The 22,782-nt window shown below is 41.0% G+C and overlaps 1 protein-coding gene across 3 annotated transcripts in view; it reads right to left on the bottom strand.

Moving 5' to 3' along the window:
* Window positions 1–500: 500 nt before the first annotated feature.
* Window positions 501–22,782, bottom strand: part of LOC6567172 — a 33,370-nt gene continuing 11,088 nt past the window's right edge. For all 3 annotated transcript variants that reach the window (XM_001993320.3, XM_032739630.2, XM_043214642.1), the window contains exons 2-3: window positions 3,338–5,240; window positions 501–2,345 (exon numbers count right to left, since the gene is read on the bottom strand). In XM_001993320.3, coding sequence (XP_001993356.2) covers window positions 1,175–2,345; window positions 3,338–5,187 — 3,021 coding nt within the window. In that variant the 5' untranslated portion in view covers window positions 5,188–5,240 and the 3' untranslated portion in view covers window positions 501–1,174. The remainder of the gene's footprint in view (window positions 2,346–3,337; window positions 5,241–22,782) is intronic.

The raw sequence follows: 22,782 nt of genomic DNA, 5'->3' as shown, positions 1-22,782 counted from the left end.
GCAAACAGGAAACGAACATTTACACCGCTGTCGATTGAGCCAGTCATTGACCCAACTCCTACAGAAAAGAAAAAAAAAAAAAAAAAAACAGAAACAAAACGAAAACAACAGAAATCATTAAAATTCGATTTGGTTTTCATTTTGTGTATTTTGTTTCAATTCTCAACTAATTTATTTGTATTCATTTTTTTATTTTGTCTTTTGAGTTTTAGTTTAGTGACACCTTAAAATACATTTTTCTTGTTGTTTTCATTATTGTTAATTACAAGTTGTTCGTTTGAATTGAGTTGGCGTTTTTTAAATTTATTCCATATTTCCAACTTTGATTCAATTTGATTTCTCGCACTCTTGCATAACTTAAACCTCTAATAAAATGTCTAACAATCAAACGTCAATCAAACTATCAACCAATGCCAGCAGTCTGTGCCAACTCAATTCCACTTAGAATATACATATATTATTTAATTTTAGTATAAATAATTACTATAAATTGAGATCGCTTAAAGTACAAAAACACTTTTAGTTAGACTAACACGAGAGCTTTGGGACATGTATTCTTCATTCTGGATAGGAATTGAAATAGTTTTTTTCTTGGGGAAAAGGGATCTGTCTATACACTTACAATGTGACTGTTTAATATGCGTAGCGAGTAGAAAGAGTGGAAAATTGTGTTTCTATAATACAACAGAGGGGCTGGCATTGGAACCATTTGAAAACCCCCAGCTACCTAATACTTACTATATAAAATTTCAATCGGATGAACATTATCTTGCAGGCAGCCAATTGGCAGATGATTTAAAATGAATTACGAAAATGGACAAAATATTATTTTACTTCTCATGCCCCAGTGCATGACTTTTAGTTAAGATCACAGAGAACAATCCTCTAAAACGAAAAAGTTGATTTCTTGAGATATAACAGAAATCATTAATTTGGGTATTAAAAAACTATATTGATTGTTTTTCATCAAAATTAAGAATCAGTTTTACTACAAGTTGATATTGAAGGTAAGTATAAAAATCTTAAGCATTCTACTTTGTGTTTTTCTTAGGAACCATCGGACCAAAAATCTCTAAATGTGTGGAGCTACTACTTCTGCAAGATAATGTGGGCTTCGGTGCACCGAAGTCATTTTCTGGTTTCTGGCTTATTCGTCGGCTGTACACAAGATCGATTAGCTCTTGAAGATATCATGGCCGGGCTGTGGAGAGGCGGCTCCACTAGCCCCATTGCCAGGTCCATTGGTATCGGCATTCAGACGCTTCAGCATTGCATTGCGATGCAGCCAATAGGGCGGCGGATCGGGTGGTTGGCCCGGCAGTAAAGTTTTCGCCTTCAGCGTCGATGCTGGCGGCTTTGGACTGTGCGAAGCAGCCGCCGCACTATACATTACAGGATCGGCCAGCTGGGCAGCGGACTGGCCGCTAATGGCAACCCGAAGTGGCGTCTCCTTTTTGCGTATGGTGTCGCAAGTCTCCTTCATCTTGCACAGCTGATCCTGCAGATTGCGGTACTCCTCCAGGAATCGCTCCAGCTGCGCCGCATGATAATCATAGGCAGCCACCGAGGAGTTGGCTGCTCCGGCGGCCCGTGTCGCCAGCGCCGAGAAGTCAAGCAACGGCGTCGCAGCGCTGCTCAGCGAGCGCTGATGCTGCACCGGTGACGAGGGCAGACTGGGCTTTTGACCCAAGTGGTGGGCATGGATGCCACTCTTGTGGGCGCCACTCTGCACCAGATTCAAGAAGCTGTTGGCTCGCTGGCCTCCGCCCGTGTAGGTTGTGGTGCTGGCATAATTCGCATAGCTCGACTCGGCCGAGTATCGCCTGCCCAATCCTATCGCCTCGTTCAGAAAGCTTCCGTCCCCAAGCGTGCTGCTTCCGTACTTGCTCGAGTTGTCCGCCAGCAGTGGGGATTGGCTATCCGATGAGTTGCGGAAATACTTGCCACTATGCTTCAGCTTTCGTGGCAAGGTGCACAGTCCTCCGTTGGCGGCAGCCGTGCCAGTGGGCGGATAGGCGTGGCCAGTTTGCGCCGCCTGTGCCACAGCATACTTGGCAATGTCCAGCAGATCCGGATAGTTGCTGTCGAACAGATCGTGCTCCTGGCCATCGCCATTGCTGCTGCAGAACACCGAGGTGGCCATCTCATCAGCCGCATGATTCCCATAGTGGCTATATGGCGTGCTTGTCGCTTGGGTTGACTGATTGACTGGCAAGCTGTGCGGCGATGTGATCTTGGTGGTCGCAATGGGCGTTGTCTTCCAACTAGTTGCATGTCCCGCGTATCCAGCAAGACGAGCAGCTGCATCCACCTGACTAGATATCGAGCTTGAAGCCGAGTCAGTACTGTAAAGGGATTACGAAAAGAAAACAATAGATCATCATTATAAGGGTGCGAAGATAATGTTATAAAAACTATTTCAAATATTGTGATAGTTTGAGCTTGGAAAATTGAATAACTAAAAAATTTATGGAAGTATGAACATGCGACGCTCTAAAATAAGGACCTGCTCGTCATCGAATATAAAGTCGTCCCGTCGTGTGTAGTGGGTACTCATCACACATTTGATATTATGGGAAGAAAATATGCATCGAATAATTTGATTCCATAGGACTTTTTATACAACTTAAATAATGTATCTCATTTTCTTATAGATGTTATGTGTCTATCCTTCTGCCTTAATTTTGTATTTTGTTCAAAAACTAAATTTCTATAAATAATCGAAATTTATATTACTCCTTTTCTACTCGCTCTTCTTTGCCAACGAGCTTTATCTGCGTTTCCATCGATTAATTAACACAACCCCTTTTCTTTTAAATCATATATCTATTTTTGGAATTGGCCTTTGAGGCATCCCTTCATATGTTATGTGGTATTCATACTATGTATATAATCATTATTTTGCACATGAGTAGCACTTGGAGCACACAGCTCATAGTCGTTTCCTCTGACACGAGAGGCGCCCGTCGGTGAGGGGCGACCAAAAATAAAACACTCGTCTCATATGTGTGTGTGTATATGTGTGTGTGTGTGTGTGTATGGTAGGCAATGCATACTTCGCGCGTCATTAGCAAGCGCCTTCAAATGAAGTGATGTGTGAGGGGAAACCGGATTGGCGCAGCACTCGAGCGGAAAGTGTCAAGTGTTGCCCATAATATGAACGGATCCTTCGGCGCACTTGAGCATGACAGCTCTTTGACGGGGCAAGTGCAGCACAGGACACAATTGCCACTCGAAGTAACGAACCGCAGAGAACAAAAGCAACCACCACAGAGTGTGCATATGTGGTTGTGAATGTGGGATTTAGGAAGGAAGGAAGGCTGTTGGGTCAACTTACCCGCCGATGTCAATCAGGCGTGGTATGTGCAGATCCGTTTCCTCAACGGTTGTCACAGCATTATTCACAACGGATGCGGAAATGGCATTTGAGCCCTTTCTTGGCGCCAGCTGTGGCTGCTGTTGCTGCTGAAGCTGCTGCTGCGGTAGTTGCGATTCCACATCATCGTCGTCGCAGTGCGTGGACACATGCAGGTAGTCGCCGTTCGTGCGACGCGTGCCATTGCCAGCGCTCGGATTCACAGTGGCTGCCTGGCCCACTGCGTCTTGATCGTTGTTGAGTGGGGTGTGGGCTGCCCGCAGATAGTTTTGCTCCTCGGTATCTTGAAAGAGTGCTGCTCCTGTGGCGCTGCCACCGCCACAACTGGCGCCGCCACCCAAATCCGGCCGCACTCGGGCCGTCATCTCAATCTTCTCGTAGCTCTCGCTGCGTCGAACCGGTGGCACTGAGTTCCACAGTCGCAGCTTGCGTCGCCGTCGCAGCGAGCAAAAGCAGATGGCCGCAAAGGATGACCCAACTACAAAGAACAGCGCCGCCAGTACGCCCAGCAGAACAATGCGTACACCCAGCGAAGCCTCCGGGGGGCGACGGGAGACGGCAAGCGTTACGCTGGCCTCCACCTTGCCGGCCTTGTTCTCGGCGGCGCAGGTATAGATGCCCGCATCCTGCATGTCCGCCGTGAGTATTGTCAGATTGGAGGCATTCCGCAGCATATTGACCACATAGGTTTTGCGACCCTGTGTCGCAGCAGCTGTTCGCGGCTCCTCGGCATCCTCGCCCGCACGTGCCGCACTCAGATTGGCAATCAGGCGATTCTTGAGCAGCCATCGGACTGCCGGCTGGGGCACACCCTCCACATAGCAGCTCATTGTCACATTACGTCCCTCCACGCCATGGGCGGTTGTGTCAGTGGCAACAATTTGTGGTACACATGCAAAATCATCCACATCCAGTTTGTCCCAGGCTCGGCCGGCCAAACGAGACGGTGACTCACATGTGGGCGGTATACCACTGGGTATATTCTGCTGGAGCATCCACGCCCGCAACGGTCGCAGCGAGCAGCTGCAGTTCCAGGCATTGTTAGCCAGCTCCAATCCGTGCAGCGAGGCCAGCGATGTAATTGTGCCCGATCTGACCTCGCTGAGCCGATTGCCATCCAACTTGAGCCACTCTAGGCTGCTCTCCAAGCCGGCAAAGGCGCGCACCGCCACGCTGGATAGGCGGCAGTCGCTCAGCTCGAGTCGCACCAGCTGGGGCACATGACCGAAGGCGTCATCCGGCACGCGGGTTATGGGATTCCCAGTGAGACGAAGCTCGCGCAGCTCGGAGACATGGTAAAGTGCTAGCGAGGGTATCGCTGCCAGCTGATTGTGACTCAAATCCAGCTCCACCAGATTGATAAGCTTGCGGAACGCATGACGCTCTATGAAACGCAGACGGCATCTGGCCAGGTAGACCTTCTGCAGGTTGAGTAGCTGGGCGGCGGCAAAGATGTCGTCGGGTATGGTTTGAATATCGTTGCCGCTTAGGTCCAGCAGCTGGGTGCCCGCATCTAGCGGCTCGGGGATATGTGTGAGGTTGGCGTTAAGGCACAAGACGGACTCCTTGCCGCTCTTCCACTTGCACTCGCATACCGACGGGCACTCGGCGTGAAGCTGGCTGAGGCAGCACAGCAGCCACAGCAGCTGGCCAAGCGGTATGGGCGGATGCAGTCGCCGCAGTGGTCGCCTCTCCCGTCCTTTTCGCCGCACCTTAGTTGCCAGCGTGAGCTGCTGGGCGCTATGATCGCTGGCTATATCGCGGGGTCGCGGCACACAATTCTCCTCCAGCGCCGCTGTCGCTGCTGCCATCGCATACTAGGATTGTGAACGTGGCACGAGCAAAACCGCTCAGCTGATGTTGCCTGCAAAATAAAAAAAATGGAGAGTGTGAACTGGCTGAGTGATTTAAATGTGAGACGGTGGCATTGGAGTCTATTTCAAATTAAATTTTATCTTGTATCGTACAAGTAAACAGTTGTACTTATTGATCATTTTAATTAAGTGTGAGACAGAGAGAGAAATTAATTAGAGTTTAAGGGGCGTGGAATTATTCCTCTAGTAAGAGTGTTTAACAAAGTCTCAGTACCATAATCATACTTTAATATGTAGCAGTCAAAAACTAAATTATATTTCCTTCAAAACGATTGCGCTCTTTTCCTTCAAGCTGGTGATCACAACAATGATATCGATTGATATCGATATTACATGTTAAGCACACGTTACATGTTAAGTTACAGATGTTATGTTACAGTCTTCGTACTACACTAGTCAGCTGCTACATATATGAAATCTTTCAGTAACATAATTAATTCAATTTCAGTCAAATACTTTGATACTCCAATACTCAAGCAGCTTTCAGCACTCATAGTACTCAAAACTCTTTGATACCAATTACATCAGCTACAAAGAACACGTCACTTAAGCGATTTATGTTTACACTGTTAGTGGTCGCTATGCAATTAAATTGGAAAAAATATTAATAATTGTTGAAGATTAGCGTAAATTAAATTCATTGAAAAATTTCCAGATTTCATGAGCTTAAATACTAAGTAATACTAAATGTTCTACATGCTGATCAAGCTTCATTATCCAGCTGCTTTTTAATATAAGCTTCAAATGGCTTGAAATCAGGCTAAAATGTACTGCTTACATAAGAGTTGAATTTCAATTTTGTATATTACGCTTATTCAAAGATCATAGCAATATTTTCCTTCACATTGGCTCTTCAGTGCGTGGCCTATATGTATATACATATCAGCCCCTTTTGTGTACGCCCATGGTTATAGCTATGTAATGCAGCTGCCATAAACATTGCATTTGTGACATTTTAATAAGCCCTTCGTTCTCGGTGTGCTTCCATCATAAATGTCACTTGGCGCAGCGACATTAAGTCATAACAACACCAGCCCAACGAGCTCAGCCTAGACGTAGTATTCGCTTCAATTTGTACCTCTGCAGTCTGCGATCCCCTCACTCACAAGCAGTAAGTTGACTTGAGTTTTTATCGTGTGGCCGGCGGCTTTTATTTGACTTGTCTGGCAACTCAAACCCCCATCACTTCCCCATTTCATCTCGCTCTCCTCTCTCTCTCAGTCTGGCACTCTTGTGAGTCCCGGTTTGTGTTTGCGGCTTGTTGCAATTATGAACGAGCAGCATGCAAGCAAAGTAAGCAAAGTAAAGCAAAGCAATGCAAAGCACATCAAGGCACTGAGCCCCACTGCTTGTTAATATATAAATTTTGCATGTGACAACGGGACGTATGCACAACATTTTAGTAATTCCGCTTTAATATATGCAGTCAAGCGCAAATAACTTTGAAACCCTCTGAGAACATGCTGGCATTCCTACGCCATGGTGATATATTTAGTGAATATAACTATATATTATTATTTTATTTTTTTTTCAGAGATTAACAAACACACGTGATTAATCATAATATGGTCTTAAGAAAGATGTATGTAAGTTAGATAACGAACCACTTATCAATCAATTGGTTAGATAGATAGCGTGAGAAATAAAACACTTAGAGGAGAATCAATAAATATCTGTCAGAGCTTGTTATAGATCAAGATATAGATATATTCATAGAGAAACACCGGGAATGTGAAGACTTTTAAGTGACCCACACATTTCCATTTACACAAGCAGTTTAAGTTCAACTCTATTTATTAATTAAAAAAGAATGCGTATCATTAAAGCGAACTATAATCACTTTACTCCCAATTTGCATACGGAAAAAGCGACAGGCTTCGATACCTGCAGCTACTTAATTATGATGATGTGGGTATTTAATGCCGCTCATGCTTGTATTTAAATAGTGGCAGTCTGCAACGCACAGATCATTTAATGTGAATGCGAAACGCTTGTAACATTTTGACAGCAACGCAAGCCGCACAAATGCTGGCAACCCCGTTCTGCATAAATGGTAACAGTTGTAGCGCTCTCTCGACTGGCAAAAGGGTGGCGAAAAAACAAAAAATATTTTAAAGCGGTTATGCAGTTATCCGTAAAACGGATTCGAAACAAAACCGGAAGCCGCAAAGCAAACAGACGCTTTGCAAAAACCGCGACAAGTCAACGGACGGAAAGCTAGACAGAGACACAAAGACAGAGGGAGAGAGAGAGAGAGAGAGTGAGATAGAGAAAGAAGGAGAGTGTTCAGAACGGAGGAGTAGTGGAAGGGGTTGCGGTTGTATTGGGTTGGGGCACGTGACTAAGGCATGTGTGTGAGGCGTTTGAGGGTCAATACACTGGACGGCGACGTCACCGGCGCATGAAATAAAGTTTTTGCATGTTTTTACTAAAATACTCAGCCGCATTTTTGTGCACCACATACATAGAAGGCAGAGTGACAGATAAACAGTCAGACAGGCAGCGACGCGGGAAGAATGGAAGTGTGTAGTTTTGGGAGACAGTGGAGCATAGCACAATGGGGCACATGTGTGCGGCATTGTCGCTGCTGCCAGTCCGTTTATCATATGAGCATGACGACACCATGAAGTATGCAACATGCAAAATGCAACATGCAAATGTTGCCCCTATTCTTGGTGCTTTTCTTGCGGACTTTGGTTTTGCTATTGTTGCCATTGTTGTTGTTGTGCATTTACAGCAGACACTAATCCTATTTATGTTGCATTGCAGCGAGGTTAATAATTTTATTTACCAACTGGCAGTGGCACGTCCCTTGCAGTTGCAGTCACAGTTGCAGTTGCCAACTTTCAGTTGCCGTTGCTCCTTAAGCTGCTTCTGCTTATGACACACGATACGTGCCGTGGGTTCGAGAAACTTTTTGTGCGGCAAGCAAAGATTTCTTGCAGGCAATGGCCTCCAGTGGTTGAGTGCCCGAAGTGCAGGTTTGAGTCGACAGTTGTCAGAGCTTAATTAATTTAATATTATTACTTGTTTATATAGAACACACTCTTTGTTGTAAACATAAATCATAAATTGCACGCTTATATTATCGCCGCGTTGTGTTTTTTGCAAACCGGAAGCCTAATAGCAAGAGAAAAATGATTTCCGTTAAATATTCAGAGTTTTGCACATTGCCTTGAGGACAAATACAAACATTATTTATTACACTTTACAATTGAAATGCAATTGATTTCATTTAACAGTAATACAAAGGAATACAAGCAATCATCAATCCAATTGTTCATTTACTAAAGCCTCTCGAAATGAATATGCCTCGCATATCACACGGTGTTATAGGGCATTAAAAGTATTAGGTGACAGCTGCCAAATCTTTGCTGACGTCGCTTTGGCAGCACGAGCACTCATGGCACATTTACACATATTACATATATACACACACACATATCCAAACAAACGTACACACACTCTTCGGTCTCGCTCCGGTTCACTTACTCTAAAGCATTTTTTCTCGCCCTGCTATAATGTAAAAATAATGTCGCTTCAGGCCGCATTGATTGCAAATAAATTACACACATTTGCCCGTAGATGACGGGACTGGAGTTCGCAGGATGATGTTGAAGTGACTCAGACTGAAACTGAGATGGTAACTGAGATGTGAGAAGCGAGTCAGATTAAGTGCCCAAAGAGCCGTCGTTGACTTAATAAAGCAGAACAAAACAAAAAAAAAAAGCAGAAAAAATCGAAAGAAGGCCACCAGCAAGCAACAACAGCTTGCAAAATACGACCAAAATGAACAACAACAAAATGATGGCAAGAATGCCAACGCCATTAATTTCACTTTGGCGCCGACGCCGCTGAAACTTTAATTAGAAAACCTTGGCCGAGATTTTGTGTAATTTTCTCTTGATGCCGATGCTGCTGCTCGCCTACTGATAATGAAGTTCCTTTTCTTGTACTTTTCTTGTTATTGCGTTCACACTTCCGCCTTCATTATGCGCAAATTATTTTAACTGCACTTTTGGTTTACCAAATTCCTCAACTCATTCCCCCACACCCCGTTAAGGCTGTGAAAATATTTTCACTGGATGCAGCCGAAGCTGAGACTTTGATAGCGAGTTCGCTTGCCCAGGTCCTTAGCGAAAATTAATCTACCCATTGCTCCAACCCACAACCCACAACCCCCAACCAACAACCCCCAACCAACAACCCCCACACCCTTATCTGCACTGGCCACCGTTCACTGTCATTATTCATTTTTCTGTGTATTTCTTTTATGCTCTGTAACCTTTGCCGCATTGTTTCTAGCCGCTGCCGCAGCTGTAAAGCAATTTTCGTAAGCATAATAGACTTTCCCAGGGTCCTGGCCAGCAAAAAAGGCAAAAAAAAAAACAAAGATGAAAATAAAAGAAAGCAAACAAAATGCCATAAAAATGACAGGGTGGTGAGAGGTGAGTGGCGACAAGTCAAAAATTAAAGAAAAAAGAAGAACAGCAGCTAAGCATTATTTCTCAAGGGGCGCAAAGCCTAAGTATTATGTCGAGAGTTTAGCTGACTTCTCGCTATCCTTTCTGCCCTGCCACGCCTCCAGCTCGTGGTCAGTGGCCACTGCAGTTGCAATTTAGCCTGTGGGCCATTCAGTGTGGGCTCAATTCTACGACTGCTGCTATTTAACTATGCATTTTGTTTGTCCTGCATCCTGCAGCGTTCACTTTTAGTCAACCCTCGCTCTCATTTTTGAAGTGCGCACTACAGTTCTTGTTTTGTGGTTATTGTTTGCTTTGTCAACAATTCTATTACCATTTGTTGTTGTTGTTGTTGTTGACTTAAACTGATTGAGCAAAGGTAGGGGCCCATAAGCACAATTCACTTAAAGCATTTAATTCAATGTGCAAAGTGGCGTATACGTAATCAGGTTGCAGCCTTAAAGTATGTCACAAATATGTATTGTCAGCCAGCGTTCCTGCAAACGATTGCGGTATTTGCTTATACAATATTAATTGGGTATGTTTAAATACACAATGGAGTTAAAATAGAATATAATAATACATTTTTAAAAATAGATTAATTGTGCTATCACAGATTATACTTAATTTATGCATTGAATTATATTAAAATGTTATTTGGTTATTTATAAACATAAATTGATCTCGAGCTTGAGTTAATTTAAAGAAAGAATTATGTGAATTTAATTGGTAAATAAATATGTATATTAAATTCAATGTCCTATTACAAGTCAACTGAGTCTGTTGGCATGAATATGACACAAATAAATACATTAAATTTTGGAAATTTAAATTGTGAGTAGTTTGGATGAGTAACTTATGCGGTGGCTATTAAGGGAACGTTTATCTTCAACTCTCGTTCCAAAGACGAACATAATCAATTCTGAAGTGCTATTCAATATGCAGCTCGATTGGCAGATAAATTAAACAGCCCTCGGCTACGAAGATGTGCGTTTTATTGAGCCATAAATGTAGAAATAAAAGTTAAATTATATAATCGGCCATAGACTACCTTTTGGCTAAATGCTCAGTTCTGCACTGCTCTGATCTGCTCCTCTCTCTCTGCTCTCATCTCTGCCACTTGTATTTGGATATGTTTTGTCCATTGATGCTGTTGGAGTGAATGTATCCCCGCAATAACCAATAATACCAAAGCTAATAAAAGTAAACAACCCAACAAAACAAAGGCGAGTAGACCACATCCACAAAATGCTTTGGGGCCCGCATAAAACCTTACACACACACATACTCACAATGTAATACTTACACACATGTATTCGCATACGTTTACAATTTCTAAGCACAAATATCAAAATACTGTGGGTGCTTCAATTTTACGACAAGAACGACAAGAACGTTGAGAACCTGCTCGCCTTTTTGACTTCTACAGAGCGACTGACAAACGTGTTCAATTGCGGCAATAAAACTTCTTGATAATATGTGAAAATCATACAAAGCACAATATTAAATTAGCTCCAAAGATGTGAATGGTAGTTGTATGTATTGCCTGTGTGTGCGTGTGTGTGTGGGTATATATCTGATGGCTATGGCAATAAAATGTCAGCTCACAAAGAAAATAAAAATAAAAAACATGTTCATATGCAAGAAAAAATAAAGGAAGCAGCATGGGAGGCGTAACCTCAACCGCCTACAATCGAATAGATAAGCGAATGCCTCAAGGTATGAACGAAAAATATCCATATCATGTAATGTTTTCGCTGTTACAAAATAGAATGTCTTTAAAATTCAAAATGGTTTTTGTGGCATACTTTTGAAATTATTTACAAAAGATGGATACAATATGCACTTATGCATAACCAGCTAAGAAACCAGTTAAGGAGGACCAGCTACCAATTTTGACAGCAGAATAATTGATGGTCACATTCTGGGACTCTCAAAGTAAATATTTTTAATTACTTTACATATAAAGAATTTTCTCAAAATCAATAAATAGATGTCTGCGAAACTTTGGCTCATTATTGTATGCGTATGACTTTGTTTTTAAGAAGAGGCGTCTTATAAAATATTTATGTTACTCACCCAGTACAACTGCGCTCTGTTGTATCCAATATCTGAGATTCATGAACGATCCTAAGTCAATGTTCACCAACACATTTGGCATTCAGTGTGAGTCGAAGTGGCTTTGAGTTTAATTGAATATTCATTCAAATATTGAGTTACATTCGATTGATGAATACACAATACCATTTCACTTTCTCTGGCAATTCACTGGAAACGAATTGCAAACGCCAATCAAAACAAATGCAAACAACGCATCAGTTTATTTGCCGAATGTTTTGGACACAAAAGTTTCAGGGGCAAAACTTTTGTTTGGCACACGAGAGAGAGATAGATGGGGTCGTAGAGACAGTGAGAGAGAAAGAGAGAGAGAGTGGATGAGAAAGAGCAGCACATTGATTGTGTGACAGTTATTGATTATTTACCAAAAGTTTGCAAGATGTCGCTGTTAAGCTGCTGGGGAAATCAGCGAAATTGGAGCGTCAGCTCGTAATTGTCCAGGTGCCCATGGCAAAGTGGGGAAACTGGGCAACCTGACAGCTAACTCTACCGCGGCAACTTTAATGGCCATGCCCGGCATTTATAAGGAATTGAGATGAGCTGCCAAAGTGGCTAAACTGCGCTTTAAGGCAGGCGGAAATTTGATTTGCTTGAGTTACCTTGCAGCGATGCAATCTGCAGCAATGTTAGCCATAAAAACCCATTTGACGTTCACATTTTAGTGCTTCAACGAATGGAATGGGAGGGTAGATGGTGATAAGATGGGTGAGCGGAAAGGGGGGCAGGGGGGTTTCCATGCACTCGCTAAATGCATTTCGCTGTACGCTAAGGATTTCAAAGTTTCGATGCTTTCAAGGCGCATAAAAGCTCAATAATAATATAATAGATTTTCGTCTCGCGATTCCTTGGCGCATTTCAAGCGAAGTTGACTCGATTTGCACTTGAATCGCTGAAGGGTTCGCCGGGTTCGTTGGGGCATATGGAAATACTGTATAGTAAGTATGAGAGTTCGCTCTTTTTACAGCTTATTGGCTCGTCGGCTCGAAATTCCAATGACACTTTGTTTTTTATTTGCAGTGCAAATATTTGTAAAGTTTCAGAAGCTATTTGCAAAAGTTGAACTTTTTCCATGTGAGCATACAGAATTTACAGTATACTTGCCAATAACATGTATGCAAAATATATTTAAATATTATATGTATGACCCAAATATTCTTTAAAAAAAATTTAAAACTTTCATAAAGAACTTTAATTTAATGTTTAATTACTCCAACAAAAAAAAAAAATTCTGTATTAAAGAAAAATATTCACAAAGTATATTTTTTCATATTGAAATATGAAAATAAATTATATTTTATTTGGTTCTGGATTTTATATTGCTGTTTAAAATAACAGCACACTGCAAGCCGTATTTCTGCAATCCCCTATCAAATCTATTAAAAGCTTAAAAAAAAATCTGTTAAAAATTTTATGGAAAAAACATTACAAACCAACAAGGCGAGGGAATGAGGTAAAAGCAGAGGCAGAGGTAGCTGTCTGATTGCATTTCCCTTCCCCACCTGACAGCTGTTTTCAATTTCCCTTTTGCCTTCGCATCTTTAAGGAGACAATATTGCCACTGGCATTGAAAGCAGCCGCTGACTTTTCCAATTGCAACATAGCTAGCAGAACTAGCTCCACGGCTGACGATGCTCAAGGCGCTCTGCATTGGTTGATGGCTTCGCGAAACTTTGAAACAAAGTCTTCGAGTAGCAGCAGCTAAACTAACAGATGCTTGGATGGCAATGTTAGCGGGTGGGAGGTGTTGGTTACCTGAAAAAACTTGTCATGACTGGTTTCCCATTTACAATTTTCGCTCGCTGAAGCGTTTTCAGTTCAATGACAATAATCAGCCAAGTGAATGCATTTGTTTATTGGCACTGCGCTGATGAAACATTTTCGGAACTATAATATTGAAGATATCGGAATTGATTTGAAAGCTCGTCATCTGATGAACATAGAACGAAAGTAATATATTGTGTATTTTGAGAAACATATACTTAATTACGACTCTACTTTGATTGACATTGAATTACATATATCAGATAATATTAATTTAGGGCACACTCCAAGAAAACCTGTTAAGATCATTCAATTTAATTTTGTTTCATTTTACTACTATTTATAATAAATAAAATCAATAAATAAATAAATAAAAAGACCCCAGCCCCATTAAGCTACTGCTGCAATTAAAAACAAACCACCACGATTATTATTGGAGTAATCATAAAATTAAATGTAAATACGCATTTGTGACTATCATAATTAAAATTCGTGTGGATCAAAAAATGCAAATGGATACAATTGCTCTCCCTAGATACATTTGAATTGATTGCTATAACCAAAAGGGACTGCACACGAATTGTTTTTATACACATGTATATAAATATGTGCATATAACTCATTTTACATGTTCTTTTATTCTTTTTTTTTATGGTGGAAACGGCGATGACCTACATCATACTTTATAGTTGTTAGTTGCAGTCAATTAAATGCAGCGGATTATAACAAAATGGTTGCTATTTTTAATAAATATGCAAACATTTGCATAGAACACACACATGAACTCACAAATTTGCATAAAAAAGAGCAAGAAAAATGTTTTTTTTTTGCTGTTTTCATTGGCCGCAAGCAATTTATAATAACTGGCTATTTTATGGATTTTACGGCGACAATCGACAGGATAAAGCCAAAACATTTCAGGACAAGAACTAAGCCCGCATAAGCATCACAGCAAAGGGCCCACACAAAAGAAAGAGACAGGGGCATGGCAATACATTATGTGGCATTAGCTTGGCATAAATTTCAAGGCTTGCTTAGCACTTACCCCTCTGACCACTTGCCACCTTATTTATGCAGGATAACAAAGTGTATGGATCATTTAAAAATGTATGCGATATACCGTAGGCATTTATGCAACAATACAGTAAAGCTTGAATATATTTAATTTGGAAAGTGATTTAGCCAAATCAACAGAAAAATATATTATTCATTTGCAGTTGTGATCTGTCTTGGCTTGTAACTTATTGGCCAATAAGAGGTAAATAAACAAGACATTACTGGCTTACATTTGATATAATTGTTTAATAGTTTTAATTAAGCAATCTTCAATGTACATAGTTCTCCTGATGCAAAATGCACATATATATTGTAAATGGAGAAGTCAATATATGGGTAAATTTTTAATACCTTTGCTGCTCAGGCACAAGGTTGCCATACACAGCTACATACCCTTACGGTAACGAAGTCAATACTTTCTTTGCTGTTGCTTACGTCTTTTGGTTGTTGTTTGTTGGCTTTTGTGCATCGGGCTGTTGCCTCGTTGTTATTGAAAAGTAATTGGTCATCAAATATATATATATAAACATAATGGCTATATATACATATATACATGTTGGGTAATGGTTGCACATTGAGGTCAGTGGATCAAAATTGGCAAAGACAACTCGCAAAAGTTGGAAAATATTCGGCCTTTACACCAGACATCAGATTGTTGTGCCTGATGCCAGGACATGGCCAGTGAGTGTGGCCACAGATGCCGTCAGTGTGCCCCACTTTCACTTTTTGTGTTTGCTTGCAGCTGTCAAAGGTCAGGCGAACGACTCTATCAGCTGTGACTGCTCTTAACTTTGGTCGAGCGCAGCCGTTGCTCTCACCACACCTACGGTTTTGCTAAAGCCACACTAAAAGGCTTTAAAATTTCGGCAAACGATAAAAGCCAGCAGCAATGCTTAAAAAGCCAAACCAATCTTTTAGCTTGCACTCTTATTGCCACAATTCCATTGCCAATTCTCAAACCCATACTCAATTCCAATTCCAATCCCATCACCATCAGCATCTGCTCAGCATCAACATCTATTCTGCCGCATTAGGACCACAAATGAAATGCATTTGTATGCATTTTGTGCCTCACTAACCGAACAGCGGCTCACCACCCACATTAAGGCCAATGTATGTATGTGTGTGTGTTTGCTCGTTTGCGTGTGTGTAGGAGGCAAGATATGGGAGGGGTGGTATGCATGCCATTATGCAGCCTGAGCGGGCGTTAAGTGCTTTTTCTTTTGCATTGTTTGAACATTATGTGGAAAGTGTATGACAGTATTTTGGGGATGTGTGCTGCCACAGCCTTGACTACTCAGCAAATGACTATGTCAACTTTTGCCGCTGAGGCCATCCTTTTACAGCCGCTTATTGAATGACCTGAGCCCAATAGAATTTTGTAAGCCCAAAGGGAGTTGCTCTACAGCTCAATGCAAATAAATTGTGTACACTTAAAAATTTCGTACTCCTTACATTTTTAATTGGGAATTGCCAACGAACAAAATAAAATTTATACGCAGGGAGATTACATTTCTTGAAAATATACAATAAAAAATGCAAAATTAAGTTCAATCAGGGAAAAACGTTGAAGGCAGAATGTCAATTGGTTCGTAAATTGATTTTAAATAAAATTTCAATATATAAAATTTGTAAATTATTTTAATAGAAAATTCAAAGACAGCCCATCTTAAAATGTGAATACATTTTAAAACGAGTTTATTTAAGCTTGTGGCCATGTTGTTTGAATAGCGATTTTAGAAACGATGTGATAAAAAATGATTCAATACCAGAGCAACTACAAACAAAAGTGCATTTGCAGCACATATGGATGCAAAAAGGAATTGAAAGATTTGTTGTGTGGCATAATAAAAGCCACTAAAAAGAGTAAACAATTTGCGCGCATTAAAGCCGAAGAGTAAACAAAGCTGAGCCCGAAGATCCAGAGGAACGAACGAACGAACTCGTGGAACCAGAAACCGAAACAGAACCAGAACAATGCAAATTGAACAGAAGCAGCACTCGCCTCTCGCAACAAATGCAAACACACTCAAAGCCACAAACACGCACAAACCCACATGCAAACACATACAAACACACACGCACACGCACAGGCACAGGCACCAATGCGAACACACATACACACTTTAGCAAGGTACACCCTGTGTGTTGTTGGTGTGGGTGGCGGGCTTAGTTGCTTTAATTCTTAAATGGCCTCCACGCGACGTAGGCAAATCTAACAACTTTTAATTATGATTATGGCCAAACAAACACACACACACACACACACACTCTCTCTCTCTCTCTCTCTCTCTCTCTCTCACTTGTTTTAATTTATTGTGCATATTTACAAAAAGGAGGCAACAAAAAAAACAACAACTGCATTTGCGAAACCTGACAAATTTGTTCAATTTATTTTGCATAGGCAACAACTGAAATAATCAAATAGATAAATAATAGTAAAGGTAACAGGTAAACCCTTAACCCATCCCCCACATCATTACCATGGCCTCATTCCCCTCAATATCAATGCCAGTACCCCACTCTGCTGACAGTTATGTTCGCGCGTGCTATTTTTAATTGTCTGAATCAATCCGCGCTCGAAATTTTAATTAAATATTTAAATTAAATGTGCGAACAAGCAAAACAAAGAAAAGCACACACACACACACACCCTAGAGCAACTCACACATACATGTAATTGGAGCTATACACCCTTGGTGCTCATATGTGTGTGTAATGAAATTTAATTTAATTTTTTTTCACATAATAAATATTTTTAGTAGTTACCGCTTGTTGTTTTTGCCTTTAGCTGCCATTCATTTGCATTCATAAGTACTTTTCTCTTTTTACGCGTATGTGTGTGTGTGTGTGTGTTTTTGTGTTAGTCAGCAATTAAACAAACTCGTAAGGGATGAAGCTGAGGGGCACGTACGCAAAGTCAAGGACAATTTTCGCATTACACGGGCCTCGCACACACAAACCGCTCGACAGCAACAGGAGCAAAACCAAAATCAGGACAATCAAATAGTGGCACTCACTGTGTGTATACGTGTACGTGAGCTTGTGGCTCTCTTTGTGTGGGTGAGTATGTGTGTGCGCCAGTCATTTTAAATATGCATTGCACTGCATATAACAGTGAAATGCAATTCCAGCGAGCTGATTAAACAAACGATATACAAAACTTATCAATACTCTAAAATAGTTGCATTCGAGTGCATTTCACGGAAAATATAAATAAGAAATCTTTGAATTAACTTAATAACCAGTCTCAGTAATTAAAGACAGCTCAGTCAAATAAATGTTTAATTAGGACATATTAATTGCGACCAGTATCATCAATAAGCCAATATTACCACAGACCGCGTTCTTTTTAACACACTTAAACTAAACTATTATAAATGAATAACGCTACTGTCAGCTGACAATGTAGGGTATCAAATGTTCATTGTGTGTTGTGTCTGCTGCTTATTAAAATTTTAAATTAAATTCGGTGGCTTTTTCATTTTACTCACTTTGGACGCATCAAAAATGTATGACAATTTTCTCACGTACTTTTATAATATCATTGAGTCAACTTTGACTTTTAGCCAATTAGGCAAATGATGCTAACTAAGCAGATTTACAATTATGATGCAATGTTTTTGGTTATGCAACCTACTTCGCAACCGTACATACTTTCTAAACTTAGAGCTAGCTGAGCTGGGCCAAAGGTCAAATCAAATTCCAGGTTGTCACGCTCAAACAACTCAGCACACATTCGCAATTTCCATGGCATATGCTGGCCTAATTTCACTCAGGCAGCCAAGGCAGCCAAGGCAGCTAGCAGCTGCCGTGTTCCACCTTTGACCTTAACCATTATATATAAATGCTCCAAATCTGGCCGGTTATGATGCAGCACTTTAATAAACGCCACCAGCTGACCACCTAACCAACCATCCACCCAACATCCCCTCCTGCTGCTCCCGCATTCGGTTCCGTCCACAGCTAATGTCGCAGGCGTCGTTAAAGAAGAACCTGCAGACCGGACGGCAACTTTTGATTAATGTTTGTTAGTTTGCCTCGCCGGCAAATTCATTTGTTTTAAACAAAATGCAGCACACAAGGCAGATAGAGCGACACATACAAAGAACGAAGGAGCAGAGATATGGGCAGTGGGCAGTGGGCAGGGCTGAGTTAAAAGTGTGGAGTTTCCCATTTATGAAACTTCATGATACTTCAGTTTTAGTAAGCAATTTCAGCTTTATTACATCACACACTAAAACTGCGGAATATTACATTTTATTCCTCACATAACTTTTTTAATTTTACATACATATTATTCTTGCTGGTAAAAACATATCAGTTGAATTTTGAGTATAGATTCTTAAATATATTGGAAAAAATCAGGCAGACATGTGCCTAGATTTCAATACTCTCACAATAAAAACAGTTTAAATTTGTTGTATTGCAGGGTATTTTAAAATCAACCATTTGTAAGTTGTCAAAATTGATGCGAGTTGTGTTTTAACTGTCCTTTTGTGCTAGACTGTTAGCTGCTTTTGTTTGTGTTATAACGATTGAGTTTGTTTTGCTCTCTGCCTTCCTGCCAACTCTCCTACTATCATATTGGCCTTAGTCTCTCTTTCATTCATATACACGAGAAATTTCAGTGCTCATTCATCCTTGCATTCAGCAACCGCTCCAAATATTTTTTTGATATATTGACTAGCAAAATATTTTGGCTTTACACGTGTCCAAACACACACCCACACACATGGAAACAGTGATGTATGTATAAGTTTTCATATACTGTGTCAGTTTCGGATTTTTTGTTTTGCTTTCTTTCCACTGTTCATATTTTATATGTCTATGGTGCTCTATGAAAAATCAAGCGACCCTCACACCCAAACACCCACACACGCACACTATGACGGTGTATGTGTGTGTGGTGGGGTAGTGTGTTATGTATTCAAGCGTAAAGCAAAAGATTAGATTTTCAAGCAATTTTGTTGCCATTTTTTTTTGGTGATTTGGATACTTGTTGTTGTTGTTCGCTAGTCCAATTTGTACAACTAAGCAGCTGCCAAGTTGAGCAGCAAGAGAAGCGAAAAGAAGAAGAAGAATGGCAAATCCTAAAGAAACAGCAGGAAATTAAATTATTTTTCGGTTACTTTTTGCAAGTATTTAAAACACCATTATCAATGTGCTATAGCGTCAGCGGAGTATGGCAGAGAAGAGAAGATGATATCCTTTAGTTAGCATCTTAAATATACAAAGCAGAGCCCAAAAGCTTTAAAACTGTTCAAGTCGTCGGCGCTGTTGGGAAATGTGCCAGGATAATAGCAGGCAAGATCCGAACGGCCTTTAGCCCCCAGGAGAGGGATAATGAATGCGCGTTGAGCCTGTGGGCACTTAACCCGTTGTTGACCACCCTTGGTGGGTTATGTGCCATTACGTGATTATGTGGGAGTGTATGGACGGTATGTGCAAGAGTAAGAGGTAGCACTAGAAACAAGGCACAACATTTTAAATTACAAAATATGCGATAACAAGCAAGCCTCATGCCGAACAAAACTTGTGCGGGCTGTGTTTTGTTTTCTTTTCATTTGTGTGGTTTTTGTAATGCTTCTCACTCTCCGGGGCTGCTTCAATGGGTGGATGAATGAATGGTCCCGGGTCTGACAAACCACTGACAAAAACTAACTAACGCAGCGTTTAGTGTTCCATCGGGTGTCAATCGAAAATTGAATTGCATGCCGAATGCGAAATTCAAACGAAACACGCGAAAATGTCAAGTTCACCCAGCGTGTCAAGCAGAATGATGCCACTGATCTGACAGAGAAATGGGGATGATTGGGTTAGATACAGGCAGGGATTGCCGAATTGAATGTAGCAATTCTAACTGACTAATCAGACGCAACGTTGTCGCTCGTTGGCATGTAAAACGATATTTCAGCTGTCAGTTTATGCTTCAACTATTTCAAATCAAATCAATGCCAACGGATCTAACGTTGTGTGTGTGTGTGTTAGTATTTGCGAGGAGATGAGGACGTGCTTTACGCACTGGCAATGATTTATGCTAAAGGGCTTACACACATGCACACACACACACACACACACACACACACACACACATACGCACACCTACACCTTATGGCGAGGCCATGAAAATGAATGCGTGGAGTTACGCCAACAATAAAAACGACTAAAACAACAACAACTACAGCCAGAAAGAGTCTTTTGTAGAAAACGGTTGCCTCGACATGGGAATGCCCTAAGAGCAACTCATTTTCAAATGTTAAGCTGTCGAAAAAATATCGGCATCTGTATATGACATATATATTGCATGTTGTTTCAATGTACACACTTTTTATATAAATAAATAGAAGCCGCATGCTAAACACTTTCTTCAAATTCAATTTCCTTGACGTCAATAACAAATGCATTTCGCAGAGTATACAAATGGGGAATTTCCCGTCATTGTCTTCCTCTACCTCCATCGCTTTTATCGAAGACCTTGTCCTCGTACACGTCGTGTGAGTTTTTCCACCATAAATTCACAAAATGAATCTACATTGCAAATGCAAGCAAGTTGAGTGTGTGGGTATGTGGCCGTGTGTGTGCAAGTGTGTAAATGAAAAATGAAAAAGAAAATCATAAATGTAGCTGAACGCATTTTGCTGCACACGAACGGCACAAAAGAGAAACAAGAAGAGGAGGGAGACAGAAGGAAACTGGCAACTGGCAACTGGTAACTGGTAGCTGGCAACTGGAACTGGAACTGGGAACACAGCGAAACAAAAGCTAACGAAGCGTAAAGTTTGCCAAGCGGCTGCCATTTGGAATGGTGAGCGGCCAAGCGGGCAAAGCTTTACACAATCCGGAGTCGTTCTTCATTCCTCCCGCTCGCCTGATGCAGACAATTCATCCACAATTCCCTTTCAGCCTCTCAGTGTTTGCCTTGTGGTATTTTTTATTAAATATTCCTAATAAATTATGCAAAAATTCTTGTATTGCATGCAGAGACAACGAGAGTGAGACAGACCAAGACAGAGATAGATGTAGATGAAGTGCGAGAAAAAGAGATAGATAAAGACAGTAAACGAGAATTTCGGTCAAATCAAAATGTTTGCCCAAGGGCCTGGCTACTGGTGGAGGTGTGGAGGAGAAGGTTTTGGGCGTTTGGGCGTGCCATAACTATCAATAACTTTTTTCGGCTTAAAAGTTAGCAGCAGCAGTAGCCTTGGCATCCCATGGCAGCAACCATGAATGCTGTCCCGGCGATTGTCGGGATTTTTGGGTAGTCTTTAATATAATGCAAAAAGGCAAAGGATGCGCCCATATATGTATCCTTTAGATACAACATCTCTCGATGTCGGTGTGCGAGCATCGTTTATTGCGATAATAAAATAAAATTGAAATATGGTTGGCAATTGACTGAGCGCAATGAGTGGAAATTGTTGAATCGCTTGCATTATGACAGCGTGACGCCAGCGGACGGGTGGCGACGATTGTGGACGAAGGGGGAGGGAATGGTGGTGCGAGTGGTGGCATGTTAGGTTTGTTATGGTGTGGAAGGTGTTTGCCTGTTGTGCAGCATCTTGCATTCTGTCACGTGACAAATGCCACAATAAGTAGCCAATACTTTTTATTATGGCGCTACATGAGATGCCGAGCAGAACGCACATTTGATTTTGATGGTTGCGTAAAAGTGAGACCGAAAAGACCGAAAGTACATTGAAAATCGATCAAGAAATTAAGTTGGTGGTGCTAAGGCAAATGAGTTATTATTAGTTATTTCTTTATACTCGCGTATGATGTCAAACTTCTTCCTATTTCGAATACATGTAGAGATTCCGGTGTAAGCAGTACATTTTAGTGGTTTGCTAGTTCTAATTAATTAAGAGGAGTCATAAAAAGGTATGCAAGTTAATGTTCAACATTGCGTTTTTATAAGTTAGCCGTTCTTTAAGGTCAAACTTAAGTTTTCAAAACAGATTTTTGTATATACATTTTCCCCTAGTAAATCAGCTGGCTCTATAAATAATAAATAAAAGTAAAAATACTGAAATCAATCAATTGAACCGCATACCTTTTGGTAATTGAGCAGTGAATCGATTGGGTGCATTCAAAGACAAGAGTTTTGTTTGATTTTGTGCACATCAACGCGTTT

Source organism: Drosophila grimshawi, unplaced genomic scaffold, assembly GCF_018153295.1.
Source record: "Drosophila grimshawi isolate 15287-2541.00 unplaced genomic scaffold, ASM1815329v1 contig_1377, whole genome shotgun sequence".
NCBI classification, from domain to species: domain Eukaryota; kingdom Metazoa; phylum Arthropoda; class Insecta; order Diptera; family Drosophilidae; genus Drosophila; species Drosophila grimshawi.
The sequence above is the reverse complement of the archived record's forward strand: the minus strand, read 5'-3'. Positions and strand labels throughout refer to the sequence as shown.